Genomic DNA, 16,631 nt, shown 5'->3' with positions numbered 1-16,631 from the left:
AGAACTAATTAAAGTTGTTTGGACACTTGTTAATACATGACATATTTCTTATCAAATAATGAATACTTGCTGCAGGCATCTATACCAATCACATAAAGCCAACCATGAGTCACCTGAGTTTCATGCATACCACTAGATTAGGGCAGTAAATCTGCCACAATGCTTTTGGACTTACCATGCAGTTCATTGTAGGGCAGACACATTGTTGCACTGTTCCCTCGCAGTGAACAAACCAATATAAAGCCAGACACAGAAAGAGAAAAACAGAATGTTTAGTGAATAACCTCAATGTCCTGTTTACCAAAAGAGCGCCGTCATTGCTCCAATCATATCAGAATAATGTTAAGAAGCAAGTAACTTTTAATGACATGGACATTTCAACCTCAAAAACAAGAGACAGAAGAAGTTCACAATTCTCCATTCTCAAGATAATCACTGTAAACTGAAGAGGTTGTGCGCTGCTCTACCTCAACTCACTGAATCTAAGCTGGAAAAGCAGTGGGCTGTGTGGTTGGAGAGACCTTGAGCAGACTCTCGGGCGTCTGTATTTGGCTGTACTTGGCAGGACAACTCTGTTGTCTCTTAGGGTTTATGAAGGACCCACAGTCAAATACTGTACACACCACTGGGATCCCATAAAATATTCTTGTTGCCCAGTAACTTGGGGTAGTAAGTATTAAAATCCTCTCATACCACAGCACAGGATGTGGCTGGCAGCTGCCATGTGTTTCCTTGGTTTTTCTTTACTTTGGAAGCATTTTTAGAAAAATGACATGTATTAATTCACAGCCATGCAACTGATAACGGTTTCCAAAGCAAAGACGAAACATGTTCAAAGAAAAGTGAACGCAGAAAACAAGTTTATATGCTTGAGACAACATTGTACATAATATATTTAAAACTACTCACCGGCTCAACAAACTGTGATCAAAATTATTTCCTACTTTCATCTCTCATCCTTTTATTTCATTTGTTTTCCCCTAAAACTACAATTGATGCTGCATTTTTCTCAACTCTCAATGTACTCACATAAAATGTGGCATCAAAATAAGTTTGACAGGAATGAAATGAAGTACTGACCTTGAAGGCATATTTTCTGTTGATGTGATCATCCACAGACAGCATAGATATATGAAAGCTTGGTAGGAGGATGCTGCCTAGTATCCCCTCCTCTTTTTCATCTGTAAATTAAGTTGACACAATTTATTCAGGACTATTCTGTTTAGATTAAATTAGCAAAGGCAAAAGAACCAGGTTGTTTGTGATAAAAAGCATTGTCAAAAGGACTTGCATTGATTCAATGTCTTATAAAAGCGGACAGCCCTAATCCTCTTTAAATTAGCAGACAGGGCACCTTTTTGACTATAAAGCATTCCCCACGGGGGGGTTAGATCTAGTCCAGAGTTTTATGTCGAAAATGTCATAACCTCCCAGTTTAACATAAGCAATCTGCACTGCTTACCCAAAGCTATGCAATGTAAATCCATCAAGCAGTCACTGCTCCCATCCCAAAAATGTGTTTGCTCTGTTTTCTTAGGATTCAAGAATGTTTGCGTTAGAGTGCTGGTGTTAACTTAACACACACCCGTAGTAACTTGAGCAGGCAAGGTTCACCATGTATGGGGAGTAAACGGTAGCTGCACTTCGATTGGACTACCTTATAGCCAGTCATTCTTTGAGGTCTGAAGAACCGATAGATCAATCATTTCATCGGCACTGGTGACGCCTCAACCCACTGGCCCCTCATCAACGAGTGTTTGTGTGTCTTTAAAATACACACAAACACTACGAACGGTCGCCAAACATTGTGGGAGTTCTTGACAACGAAGCAATAGTCTGACAACTGCAACAGTTAGCCGAGGGGCAGTGAAGTTCATGACCTCTCAGCCCACTCACTGCTGATGGATACAGTCTCTCAGCATGTCCGCCTGGATAAAGCCTTTGGGTCTGCTGTTGTCTGTGGCTTTTGTCATTCAATGGCTGGAAAGAAGACGACAGCACTGGCAGACACCAGAAATAACATGGACTATATATCATCCTGATCAGCAGAAATGATGACTGTATCCACATCAAGTGGGCAGAGGCCAGTATCATATGTGGACTTGCGCCATGAAAGGCTTACTTCACTGATTCAGAGTGGGGTTTTTTTCTTCATTTTTTTTCCAACATTTCCAGGACACAGCTGTGTCAATATTTGATGAGAACATTAGTAGCGCATGAAAGTGCTGAAATGTCCATTCAAAGGCAGGTCAGTCAATAGCAGCTTATAAAAAAGATCCGTTCAACACTTGCAAACATGTTCCTATGGTGCAACAGTATCAAAGTGGAATAGTCATAGGGACAGACAGATTTAAATTATTTAATGGAATACCTTTAAACTGGACTTGGCCTGGACTGATGACAGACATAGTGACCAACTAAACATTAAGGTCCCCTTCAATCAAAGTGGAACATCCAATTATTTGGTTAGGAAAACATGGGTTGTCTTTACTAAAGATAATAATCATATAAAGACCTCAAACATGACTAATCTGTGATGTGGAATCAGAGGAAGATTAGAGGAAGATCTATAAATATTAGCAGGATAATTTGCATTTGATGTATCACAATCCAAGATTTATAAAAGCATGCAACTGGCATAAAGAAGAGCACTATTCATCTCTGGACCTTTGTTTAAGACTTTCTTTAAGACTTAAGTCCCCCCCCCACACCGGTCTGGCGCCTCAAGCCCTTGGCAACTCCGCAGAAGAATAATGTCCAGCCCCTACCCAGGATTTTGGATCCAGAGCCCAGCCTATGCGTGGAGCAAGGGCCCACCAGATCCATCTGGTAGCGCTCAACCTCACACACAAGCTCCGACTCCTCCCCCACCAGAGAGGTGGCATTCCCCATCCACAGAGCCAGCCTCTGTTGCCCAGGTCTGGGTCGCTGAGGCTCCTCACCATCACTGCCACCTATATGGCAGCAGGCCCAACCCCAGCAGTTTCTCACGCAGATGGCAGGGACACAAGATGGGGGAGGGTAAGTGTCAATGTCACTCTTTCGTGCTATACCCACGTGGCCTGGCTCCAGACGCAGCCCCCGGTTTCCTTCCTTTATCTTTCATGGGATTTTCAACATTGCATGGACGGTGCCAAAGAAGTAGCAAACCAAGGTGGTGGTCCCTCACTTCAAAATGGGGGACCAGAGGGTGTGTGCCAATTGCAGAGGCATCAGCCTCCTCAGAAGAATCTACTCTAGGGTAGTTGTCAAACCCCAGATTGAAGAGGACCAATGCAGATTCCGTCGTCATCGTGGAGTAATGAACCAGCTCTTTACTCTCACAGGGACCCTTGAAGGGGCCTGGAATACAATCTCCCAGTCCACATGTACTTTGGTATATGACTGGGTTCCCCAGGATGTTCTGTGGGAGGTGCTGAGGGAGTATGGGGTGAAGGGGTCACTTTTGAGGGCCATCCGATCCCTACATGCCCAAAGCGAGAGCTGAGTGCAGATACTCAGCAGTAAGTGAGACTCATTTCCAGTTGGTGTTGGCCTCCATCACAGCTGTGCCTTATCTCTGCTTAAGTTTGCGACATTCATGGACAGGATTTCAATGCAAAGCTATGGTGAGGGGTTGCAGGTCAATAGCCGAAGGATCGCATTGTTGCGTTTTGCGGATGATGTGGTCCTTTTGGCACCACTGGCCAAAAGATCCACAGCGCTCAGTGGATTGGTTTGCAGCTGAGTGTGAAGAAGCAGGAATGAGAATTGAAAGCTGGATATGTTTAATATATGGTGGACTCAGAATGGATGCTTTTTTTTTCCTCCATTCAGTCCTAAGAGGCTGCTTAGCGTACAGAACTCGATCCCAATACATTAATAATCAGCAAAAGCACCGTTTGTAGTTTGAAGGGCCCCAAATCTCGCTGAACTACTAATTAAAATGTATTATTGTAAGCAATGCCATACTAATGAAATGTGTTGTTAGATGAGAGGATAGGACTCACCCCTGTAGTAGAAGAGACACAGGTCAGAAAGGACAAACCACCTCTTTTTCCACAGTTTCATCCCTGTGCTGTCCTACAAAGACACCAGAACAACAGGGAAGACTTACACCATGTACAAGTGTGCTGTGTTAGATGCAGTTTTTGATGTATGTGCTGGCTGGTTGGTGAAATTACAGTTCTTCCTAGCCTTCCCTCATCTCCTCTCATAGACTTAATTGAATTCCTTCCATATATACTGTTTGCTGTATATGGCTTAAGAGATTCACAGGATACGGACATTATCTTTGCATTTGCATTTGATATTTGATTTTCTCGCTTTTTTTGTCTGTACATGTATGTTTTCCTCTATATGGCAGTATAAAATACTTACATGAACATTCTGTCATTCGTAATTTGATATTTTGTGTAAAAACAATTGAATAATAAGAGCCTGTGTGGAATTTGCCCTGTTGTTACTACTAATATTTTACATATTCCTCCTTCTGGATTGTGGGTTATTTATTTCACTCAGGGGAAACATTTGATTACTGGTATGAAATACGCATAATGAAAGTACTCTGCTATATTTTCAACCTAATAACAAGCTTTCACTTTTAAACAAGAGCATGTTACTCAGTGACCAACAAAAATAAACCTCATTTGCTAGAGGTTGTACTTCAGTATCACAATGCTATGATCAAATGGGCTTTTGGGGACTTTTTGTCCACTCCTTGAAAAGGATGAAGGGTAAGGAAAAGGTGCTTTATAGCTGTTTGCTTAATAGGAAAACTTGAGCAGGGGCCTTACTAGTAGATTCCAACCAGAGACAAATGGGGGGGAGAGACCTCAACAACTCTGTCATTATGGTCAAATGGTAAGTGGGCTGCAGTTTACTTTAAATGGAAATTCAGCTCTGTGAAGCAGCATGTTTAACACATTAGTAGCAAAAAAAAATGTATAATACCAGATGCTGTTCAATATGTTTATAAGGAAGAAAACTATACGATTTTACTTTCTTGCATCCACTCATTTACCACCATCTCTTCGCAGTTTTAACCACTCATTTTACATGTTTTACAAATAAACTTTATCAAAAGTCCTGTCAGATCTTCCTCAGCTCAGACAGGAAGAGAAAGATTAGGCTTTCTCAAATCATATCAGTCACTTTGGCATTTTGTTCTCCCAGTAGATTGAGTAAGGGGCTGGAGCTTTTCCCTCAGCCAAGGACTTCAATAGCTCCAAGGTTTCAATGAGGCAAGAAAATAAAAGTGGAAATCCAGCTTCTATTCAGGGTAGCAGAGTCTTTAGTTTGATCTACATCACCTCGATTGAGGTCCCCAAAGAAATAGCAGCTGGCAGATACACCAAAGGAGGCGATCGTCTGTGTACAAATCTGTGCCTGGAGGTTGCAATCAAAACTAAATGAGTCTCCCACTAAGGAAGCATGAGTGAGCCCTGTCTGACCAAGAGCTGCCTCAAGCATCCCCTTTTCACTTGCTCTAATAAAAGCAGGGAACAGTGATGAAGGATTGGTATTTAACCACTGCCCATGCTGGTTGACTAGCTGAGCAGAAACACTGGTCAGAGAAATGCTCAGATCTTGTAAGACATCAAAAACCTCCCTTTATGCTCATTTTAGGGCTTTTGCTGAAAATGTTACAGGATACAGAGACAGAGTAAGCAGCACATTCTTCGGATAAAATGAAGGAAAGTGCTTCAAAAAACAAATGTATATGTATATATACTGTACTGCTGCCTCAAAACGCCACTAAGTAGGACCCCTGATGATTGCTGTAGTTTGCATCTTTCGTGTGTACATATTCATGGAATATTCCATAAACTGGATTATCTGACATATGTGAGGAAAATCTAGTTTGTCCATGAGGGATTTGGGGTGTGTAGGGTTTTGATGAGTATTCTTTACCTGAGGCCCCCTAGAGTCTAGCATCGTCACTGAGCATAGAGAACAACTTAGCGATAATAAGATTATCAATATTTTTTCTCATTTTCACCATGATGCATAATTCCTTTTTTCTGTGCTATAAATAAATTGTAAAATCGATCCTACTATTTGTTTCTTTTGCTCTAATTTGTTTTGTATTTTCTTTAAAAAAAACCCACAAAAAGATGTCAAAGTTAGCGCAGCTCTGTGACTGTATGTATGCCCAGCAGGAACCAAAGCTAACTTCAAAGGCCGGATCACAAAGCCCACACTGACAGTATTAAAATACTACCACTTAGCTAGTACCATGTTAACAATCTTCACTAATGTGTGCTAGTTAGCAGTAAACACGAAACTCACAATGAAAATTCTTCGATAGGCATGAAAGCCAGAAATCCCCAGAGCCACACCACCAGAATGTTTTAATATCTTACAGTTGATTTGCTTCACAGTACCTTTTATGATTGATTGAGCTTGATTTGAAGTTTTACTTGGAAGTCATATACTCTTGAATACCTGTTTATAAAGCCAGTTTCTCTTGATTACTGGGGCACTTGGATTCCTCCTGATAGAATTGGATCTCTTCCCAAAATTATGAACTTTTTTAGAAGGTCTTGAGGGCTAGAAAACATTATAAAAAGAAAAGAAGTGAAGAGAAGTGACCTCGAGCCACAAAAACTGACCTAAAGGTCATGAATGACAATTCTATGATAATCATGTGAGTCACTCACTCTTCCAGCTGGGCTACTGAGGTTTGCGGCACAGTCCGAGCCGCCTTTGTAGTTGGAGGCCTCACTCATGGTTTTTACTTCTCGTTCCTTCTTCTCATTCGCTGGCACTTTGGAGGCAGATCTAAAAAAAATTTTAAAAAAGCAGAGGATGTCAAAGCACATAGACAAGCCATCAGAAATACACACAGAATGACCTTGATAAAAGACAAAGAATGGGAAAGATCTGCCTTCATTATCTGCTCCCCTATCACTCATTTCAAGTTCAAACGCTGTTATAATGAGATCTCAACATGGGCATAAATCAAACCAATTACTCCCACCATGTCACTGTAGATACATGTAAATACATTTCCAGTTATCCAACAGCTTCAAATAGACTGGAATGCAGCAGTTGCAGCAGTGAGTCTTATCAGGATGTCTCTTAAATGTTTTGGGTTTCTTTTTTTCTTTAGAGCCAATGTTGAAAGCATATTTAACAATAATAATGTAGTTTCATACATTCGCTATAAGACAGAACACCTTATGCCAATGGAGATGCCCCACATTCTTAGGAAGGGAACAACGGTGTTGGTCTAGAGGGAACAAGACAGGAAAACCAGAGTAGAGCAGAAATACTGCAGCAGTGAAAAAGTGTAATCTCTGAGATATACTGGTTTCAGGTCAGTGACTAAGGAAGGAAACAGCCAACCAAGCGCTGCAAAATCTCCCATCTATACCTCTCATCAATAGTCCAACATTGTTAAGACTTCAAATTACGTGGTCCAATCCTATACAAATGAGGAATGAATAATAATGAAATCCAACCACTATCCATAGGTACTTTACATTGGTTTGTACCACCTATTTCAGTCTTTCAATCAATCAGCTGGACACCAGCACAGTATATGGTAAATAACACTGAAAGAAAAAAAGAAACTCAGGGTCAATTTTTTTTTTGAATTTTTTTGACATTTTTTGAACAATTCAGATTTCATGCTGTTAGCTGAAGGTGCATAGACAGGGAAAAGGGATCACAAGGGATAGCATCAGTTCATCCCACACCAGCAGCCAACACACACACAAAATGTTCATTCCTGTGCAGCTCAGGACTGATACTATTTGCAGAGCTTTCAGAAAAATGCCAAAACAAAAAAATTCCAATCTGCCTGTGTCTTAACTCTATTCATAATACAAGTTAAGGCTGAGGGGCATGTTATTATTCTGAACTTATACCTACTGATTTTCTATGCTGTATTAAAAGGAGATTTTCATTGGGTTCTGAGTGGAGGTTTTGTAGGACACCATCAGGGAAGTCATAAAGTAGGTGACTAATGTTCTCTTGAGATGAGGAGGACACAGTTTTCAACTTACTACTTCAAAACAGCTGATTGTGCAGTGATGAGTTGCTACTGAGATATGCCTTCTGCGTCTAATGAGTTCTCTCCAGAAAATTAGCTCTAAGGACTTTCAGCACTTCTGGTGACAGGCTAAATCCTTAGAGAACCATAATCAATTGTGCGCTGACATCAAAACAAGGACTGGGAGTGGACGGACAAAACGAACTGACTTTGTTTTAACAAAGACTTTGGTCTATTTAACCAACAGACCATTCGCATGCTCTCAGTCAGATAATCAATCTACACATAAGTCAAATTGAAGTCAGTGAATGTGATAAAAAAGCTGCCTTGGCCAGAGTCGGCCTGTGACAATAGATGGCTAAACAGCAATAGGACAAATTATGCTTCAATACAAAACTGAAATTTTGTAGTGCTGTAATTGGAGTAATTAGGAATATTTTAGGAATTTTTTATTGTAGAAAAAATTATATCAGTGGAGCAATAATAACTTAATATAAAACAGGTTGTACTAAATATTGAATCATGTTGGACACAATGTAGACAAATGATTGCAGCATTATTTCAGCAGATAAAGGAAGAGCAGTAGATGGAAAACGAGTAAGTTTCACATTGTGATAAATTTTATTCCTGCCCTAAGTGTTGAGTCACTTGGTGGCTAAAACTACTAAACTGCCATGCTGTTGGGACAGCATGGACTTACTTTGATAATAAAGTAAATGGGAATAACATTTTGGTAATAAAAAATTCAGAGGCTAACTTTCTCCCTGTCTGTGCCTCTTCACTGTATATTTTTCAACCACTTGAAGTAGTCAATAAAATGCACACACGCAATGAACACCACCAATTACTTCACATCTGTATTTTGACATGAGACTGCACTCTAACTGGCTTTAGCTGCACAGCTCACATGAAATTCAACATGGATTATGTCACTGTCTGTATCCACAGCATGATGTTTTGAGTCTCATTTTACTATTTCTTTTTGTTTTAGTTGGTGCTTATCCACTAACAGCAGTAGCCCATAAAAGATTTGATTTCCATGTACACACAGAGCATTAGTTGTATCAACATATCAATGATACACAATAAATTACCTGCCAAGTAACATCTAACTTTGTATTTGAAACTTGTCAACAAAACAACATAAATAACTTAAATCTAAGCCTGAAGGAGCCACATATGCATATCCTGTTATTCTACTGACGAACCCTAACCCAACTGCAGATACCTGATGGACTGCATGCCCATCATAGGCTGATAACCAGACTTACTCTGACCCACAGCTTAGTGTGTTCAGTTGATCAATAATAACCTACATGCATTTGGTCTGCTCAAAAAGACCAAGAAGTACATTTACACTGACACACAGAACAGGCCAACTCCACACACAGAGTCTGACTAATCAACTCATACCCTGCTCACTGTGAGATGAAAGTGCTGCCTCAGGAATAAGGACTGTATCCAGTCGCACATTTAATAGCTTTATACTGCTACTTGATTTTAATTAGGCATAACGTGAAACATTATATTTAAGAGAAACTGCTTCAATGTATTTATACGTGTTTTTCTGTGTTCATACTATAAATTGCATGTTTTTGTAAATGTTGTATAATGTCTGTATGATCCTATCATACACTAAGTGGTTTGGAGTGCATTTTAAAATGACCATTTTTAAAGCATTTTTAAAGAAAAAAGACTTTGGAAACTTCTTTCCAAACTTGTTTGGCAGCGATCCTGACCCATTTCCTTGTTAATGACCAAAAGCCTCAGGAACAATGTCAGAACAGTTGCTTAATGGAGGTTCATACAGTCCATGATTCCATAAGGGACAAAGGTTGTAGGGTGTTCAAAAAGTCAAAGTCTCTGAGAGGTCATCAAAACAAGCTAAAGGACTTAACTGACCCTTGTGTCATAAAGCAGTTAATGATCATCATCGATGCATTCAGCCTGAATATAAAGAGACTTTTTGTAAGAACATGGCAACCACACAGAAGAGCAGATTCAAAGCTTCCAAGGAAATCAGTAAACTACCAACAAAGAGAATTGAATGATGGAGATTTTAAAAGGGTCATCCAACAGTTCTGTGCTCAACTTGACCTTCAGTTCAGGAAAAAGTGAATGATGATCTTCCTATGGTTAGGTGTTTATTATAAGGGCTTAGACAAACACAACAGAACGATGTCCTATGGTATATGCTGCACTGAGTCCTCCTTAAGTAACTTTCCTTCTTGTAGACAAAGTCACACAATGTTTTGGTTAACATGTTGTATATGTGAGTTCTACATATTTCCTCTGTTAGCCTTCACATGATCATGCGGCCACTAAAAATAGGCCCACACATGTTCAGTAATGCTGGCGACATGCTGAGGCTGACATTCACCAAGATGGGTGAAGGCCCATGTCAAAGACAGGACTGAGGGATGACTTCAGCAGTGACATGTACAGCACAGCTCAGTTTCTGCCATGTTGAGGGTTATGTACAAATGCCACAAAACTAAAGTGCCACATTGAACTGGGAAATGGACAGAGGCTCACTCACTGATCTGATGTTTTAATACAACACAATTGCACTAAAATGCAACGAAACTGGGGTGCAGCCCACTTCGGTCAATAAAAAGCAAATTAATAAGTAACAATAAATTATATACATCATGAAATACATGACACTACCATGAAAATTACACTGTGGTATAAAATTACATGTAGCCATTAAATGATTAAATGATTAAATGATTGACTATTGCTATCGCCCTGTTGTAAAAATTGTTCCTGAGCCTGTTTGTTCAAGACTTCAGCACCCAGAATCTCCTACCAGAGGGCAGCAGTTCAAACACCTGGTGTCCTGGGTATGTGCCGTCTCTTATGATGCTGTATTCGAGGTCGACAAAGTTTTGCTTTATCTATATAGAAGTATTGTGTCTGTCATTACCAACTATCCTAACACTGTAGGTGGAACAGACACTCTTGCCTTTCTTTTAAGCTGATCTGTAAGCAAACCCTCGTCCTTTCTTCCTAGACTGCAATGAAACTCAAATTTCAAAGTGGAAATGACTACTTGCCACGTCAAATCAGGTTAGTCAAATAAAACTCCAGGTTTTATTACTCATATTTCCTTGTGGTTGCATTGTTAAGTGTTTCATAGTACATACACTGTATATTATGTCTTGAGGTGGACTGTGGTCATGTTCTTCACATGTTATACAAAATTATATGCTAAAATAATGCCATAATGTCAAATTTAAGTTTTTTGGTTTGGATTTACTTGTAGTGCAGAATAGATTAGGCTGTGGATTTTAGCCTGGTCTCTTTATCCTTTTAGCAGCTTAAAGCCGTCTTTGCCTTTTATTAATCATCTTGTGTAAAGACTTTCATCCTTATTACTTTTGCCAAAACACAGCCAACTGTTTGACAAATGCACTCCAATAAAAGAAAATATAACAATTAGTCAAGTTGTAGGTTTATCAGCCTTTATCTATTTTTCTGCTATATATTGATTTTCTGGCTTATCCCACAATCAAAAAACACCAATGGCGAAATTAGATATCGTTTTGCACTGGCATGCTGCTTCTCTCAGAGCAAGAAACAGCAGAGATGTGAGAATAACACAGCGAGGGGAGGAATGTGTCAAGAGAGTGTGGTGCGACAGTTCTGGCACAACAAGCTTCTTCACGACAATTTTACAATTATTCAATCCCTTCCGAACGAAATGCAGTTTATAAGAATTTGGTGAGACAGGAACAGCCCTATCATACTAAAACCTGCACTCTGATTCCAGAAACCGGTGCCCACGATGGGCCCCAAGGAATTCATCCTTGATTAGCTTTCAATTCACATTCAAGCATGGATAAAATAATTGACAGCAGTTATACTGGCAATCAGAGGTCTAAACTAAGTGGAGCTAATATACTGTATGTATGTCACAATTACAGTAGTGCGACAGTAAAAGTTGAGGCTAGTGTAAACAGCCTGGTACACTAAGAAATTAAGACACCGACACAGTGAATCAACTATAAAGAAGGCAAAATCTACATAACGGTGTCTAACTTCTTTTTTCCTGTTTGACATCCTGTAAGCATCTGAACAGAGTACAGTACGTGACTCTGTCAACACTATAGCAACCTATCAGCATGGTTTCAAAGTTACAGGTGGGTACAATCTGAAAAATCATGAGGCAAACAAAAACTAAAAGTTTATCACAACAGATTAAAAGAGCTGTTCTCCTTGAACTGAAAGTTCATGATGACTGGCCAAGACTCCTGTCATGTGGGCAGACATGTGATGACTGTTATGCTAAAAAACAAGATGATCACATGGACATAACAAAGTTAGACAAATCCTTGTACTTATAACAAATGAAAATGCTGTGAACTTTTGCCCCAGTCAAGAAGAGGGAACCGAGAAAAATGATCTTACCACCAGCTGATGTGTACATAATAACAAGGGTTTATGTTGTCAACCTTTATTCATACAAGGCACATTGTCAAAAATATAGAAATATTAGAAATGGAAAAAGTAAAATGTCCATGCGGAAAATGTTTGTCTCATTTACAAGGAATTTGTTATGAAGATAGATAACTGAGGAAGTAGTTAATAGAGAGGGGGTTGAACTGAAAGGGCAAAACCACATATAGAGAATGGCAAGGCAAAGGATTGTGCAATCTACAGCATACTGTAGTGTTCAAAAATGCTACCAAGTGGCATTCTAAAACTATACACAAGAGACTTACTGTTCATTGACGACAAAGATGCAGTTGTCTTGTGAGGGTAAGCCTGAGACAGGATGCTTGCAGGTCACCTTTCGCTCATTGTGACTATTGAGAGTAAGGATTGGGGGAAAAAAGAAAAAAAAAAAGATGTCAGAACACAATACACATATCTGCAAAAATAATCCCATTGTAGTAATACAAGTAATACTCATTCTATGTTTAGAAGAGGTTTCTGCATATGCTGCAAAACCAAAACAAGCTTTCAAAGAACTTTGATATGAGAGTAGCTGATAACAAATTAGTATCAACATGGTCAAAATGACACACAGTGGACACAGTACAAATCTGTGTAAATAGAGGAGTTTATCCAATGAATGAACAATTCATGTTGTGAAAACTGTAAAAACACGTACAACTACACATTCTTTGGTTTAGCCCAAGAACAACCATTTAGGACGTACCATAACTCAGGTATAATCAGGTAGCAGATGTTTATGGAAAAAAATGAAAATATTAATTATGGGCCCTGAAGAGAAGCACAAAGATGCCTTGTTAGAAATAGGTAAATGCCAATAGCAGAATATATCTTTATCAACAATAATATCACAATTTAAAGTTTTACAATAACTTGAAAACATGTACCAGAGGAAGAAGGTGCACTTCATAACTAAATTAGTGTCCGCCAAACTTCAACTTTAACCAATCATGACAAAAGTCCGCAAGTTCTGTCAAGCTGCTGTGACATCCTGCACTCACCAACTAATGGACACAGACCACAAAGCCTTGTCAAGGGGAAACCCAAGGACTGCAATGTTGAAAACAAGAACTGCTTTCCAGTAAAGCAGAGCCTGCTCAGTTTGGTGTGTGATGTGAATTTGTTTCAGGGTGGATGGCTCAGCAAACTTCCCCAGTGAGAATTGCAAGCTTCACTGTTTTTCACCATTGCGAGTAAATCTTAAATGTTTCAGCAGTGCTATTGGAATAGTGACTGCCAGACTGATTCATGAATTCAAGATGAACATCAAGGCCATCAACTTCATAGGAATAGCCTACAATTAAAATACAGAAAATCAATGACAGTTTTATCATACTGTCAGTGAGTAATAGCAATGGGAAGTACAGTCGCTATAAAGAGTTTGTTAATGGCAAGTATATTGACAGCTGCAGGAATTAAACAAGACATTAGAGAATATGAGCAATGGGAAAAGTTGCAATGTCAACAATAGTCTTCATAACTGCTCCTGCCTTTAGGTGCTGGACGCTTATTCTATATTTCAATTCAGTCATGCTGTACTATAAACAGAATGGAGTTAAGCTCCAGTCCAAAAATAACAGTTTTTAAATATGGGGTACTCGTACCGAAAAGAGCAAATACCAAGTATGAAATAGGGGGTTTAGTTTCAGTTTAGGCTGGAGAGCAACTGTCTCCACAGCTCTCGTCTATAATTACTGGAGGCACTGTTGGCAGCAGAGAATTCTGTGCGGTCTTGGGACAGACCAATGGCACCATTTTCCTTAGCTGTCCCATCACATGATTAAACTCCTCTGCACATGGGTTTGCTTTACCAGAGAGAGGAGAGACAGTTATTTATGTGTACAGTTGTGTGATGAAAGGATGGTGTTATATTAATAATAAGAACCAGTGAAAAGCCAGTTCAAATCAATGGCATTTTGAAAATCTTATATCTTCGATCACTTTGACTTCCTTGCTAATTATGGTTTAAAAGATAGCGTAAAAGATGTCATTTTGCTTTCATGTGGGACTTTGGACATCATGGCTAAAAGGTTGTGATATGTAAGTGTATTTTCCCCATTAATGGTGCTTGCCACATCACAGGAAAACAGTGTATCTTTAAATCTGAGAGGTACGTTATTTTCGTTATTTTGCAGAGTTCAAAAGTCACCATGGTGGTGATTACATCTTTAAAGATGTTTTGCTTTAACGCGCCTACATAAAACTGTGTAATATGAAGAGGTTGTTCATGTTAACAGTCTGCAGCTCTATGCAATTTTCATTTCCTTCCCTTATTGTTTTGGTTGGGCAGTCCATGTGGTGAAGTGCCAATGCCAATGCCTCGAAATGATTGTACACTGGAAAAATGACTATACACCACTTGCCAAATGAAATATGGCAAAAACAATGTTAAAAGCGGACAGAGTAAACAAGTTACTTACAAGATTTACTACAGCTAGCTAGGAAAAACTAAGACATTTTTCACGTGGTTAAGGAGATCAAACCAAGATGACATGGCAGGGAACAGTAGCTTTACTGACCTCTGCTATGTCTACAGTAAAGAGGGATCCAATGTGTTCCCCATGTTGTTCTGTCTCTACTGATGTAAGTCATGTTGGGGCAGATATTTGCTAAAATATTGGCCATGGTAACTTCAGACTAGACAGCAGACAGCATGACAGCAGAGCAAAAACACACACATAACAAGAAAAGCTCAACATGCTCCATGTGCTCAAGAAGGACAGTAGGGTCTTAAACCTTGGTGAAGCATAAACAGGCATGAAATGGCATGTTGGCTGTGATCATGTGTAGTACAAGAACAGGTAGAATGAGTAACAGCAATACAGATTTCTCACTAGCTGAAAAATATATCTTAGAATACCAAGAATAGAAGCCTCCAACAATCAGTGGTCCTTTCTTGTTTTATTTTACTGCTTTTAAAGATATTCTGCTCAAGTATTCAAACTATACAGGAGAGACAGTGTGACACTGGGAATACCACATTGCAGATATGGATATCATTTAAAATCACATTTAATGTCTCCGTATGGTGTCAGACACTGATTGCAAACATGACAGGATAATATTGCCAAACAGTTATTAATATCATATGTGGTTTGATTGACTTGTCTTACACAACATAAGTATCCACCGATAACAATGCAATCAAGTTTGATGAAAACAGCCATGCTTGCATCAAAATCACTTGATGCTACACAGCTACCAGTTACTAATTAAATCACACTTTGAGCAAATATGTTTTCAAAATGCCTCTGCCAACTCATTTTAGCGCACAGCACCCTTTAAAATGGTCACACATGCTCTAAATGATGTGGTCTGTGGTCACTTTAGTCAAGATCAAGAAGGCATTAAACCATGGGGCAGTACAGTAAAGGGAGCATATGGTGTCATTTTTGCTTCAGTGGAGAGTAAAAACATTCTGTGTTCTTCATGGACGCTCAGGATTTCCGCTTGCTTTATGGAGTGGCTATATAAAAGGCGTACCCAGAGGTCCCTTGCCCCTTGGCCTCAAATGTTTGGAGGTGGGGGCCTTGGAATGGCACCCAGAGCTGTCCACCCTGAAGTGAGGAGAGTTGGGCAGGTTTCTGGGCTCTGGACTATCCTGTCCACAGTAATTAGCAGTGAGCTGCAGTAATGAAGAGCTTAAGATCTGGGGGTCAACACTCCACAGGCTTAACTTTTATTGTGCTGGGTGGGACTCCATTAGTTTTCCACTCTAGCTTAAACTAAAACAAATGAGCATCTCCAGAAAGGATCTTTACCTTAGAGGGAAGGTGAAAGATGAGTTTAACACAAAGGTTTGGGGGCCTTACTGGAGGCTCTTTTGTATAACTTTTCAATTCAAAATTCAAAACAAATCTGGAATCCAGATTTGAACTTGATACATTTTTGAGAGGTGAGGTTGGGGAAAGCATTTTGTGCAGCATTCCACCTCACTCGTTTCATCTGTGGGGCCAAAAACAGCCGTTTAATTTCGTGATTACTTTTCATGAGAAATTATCTTCAATGTTTATTCAAGTCTGAAGCTCCTTAAAAACAAACATTTCTGAGAGTTTTGATTCCCTACATCACTGTCAAAAAATCTGAACTCAAAAACCACTTCAACCTCTCTGTTAGCTGAATGCCTTTCAAACTGCTTCAAGGCCTCTTCTGACTGCACATCTTATTGTCAAGAAGTAAAGGAGCAGTTCAA

General features: G+C 39.5%; 1 protein-coding gene across 1 annotated transcript in view; it reads right to left on the bottom strand.

Moving 5' to 3' along the window:
* LOC115056863 (pleckstrin homology domain-containing family A member 5) overlaps positions 1-16,631 on the bottom strand; it is a 97,613-nt gene that overhangs the window by 19,416 nt on the left and 61,566 nt on the right. Inside the window, exons 11-15 of the mRNA XM_029523629.1 lie at positions 12,706-12,789; positions 6,642-6,762; positions 6,427-6,531; positions 3,990-4,062; positions 1,081-1,181 (exon numbers count right to left, since the gene is read on the bottom strand). Coding sequence (XP_029379489.1) covers positions 1,081-1,181; positions 3,990-4,062; positions 6,427-6,531; positions 6,642-6,762; positions 12,706-12,789 — 484 coding nt within the window. The remainder of the gene's footprint in view (positions 1-1,080; positions 1,182-3,989; positions 4,063-6,426; positions 6,532-6,641; positions 6,763-12,705; positions 12,790-16,631) is intronic.

Source organism: Echeneis naucrates, chromosome 16 (assembly GCF_900963305.1).
Source record: "Echeneis naucrates chromosome 16, fEcheNa1.1, whole genome shotgun sequence".
NCBI lineage: Eukaryota > Metazoa > Chordata > Actinopteri > Carangiformes > Echeneidae > Echeneis > Echeneis naucrates.
The sequence above is the reverse complement of the archived record's forward strand: the minus strand, read 5'-3'. Positions and strand labels throughout refer to the sequence as shown.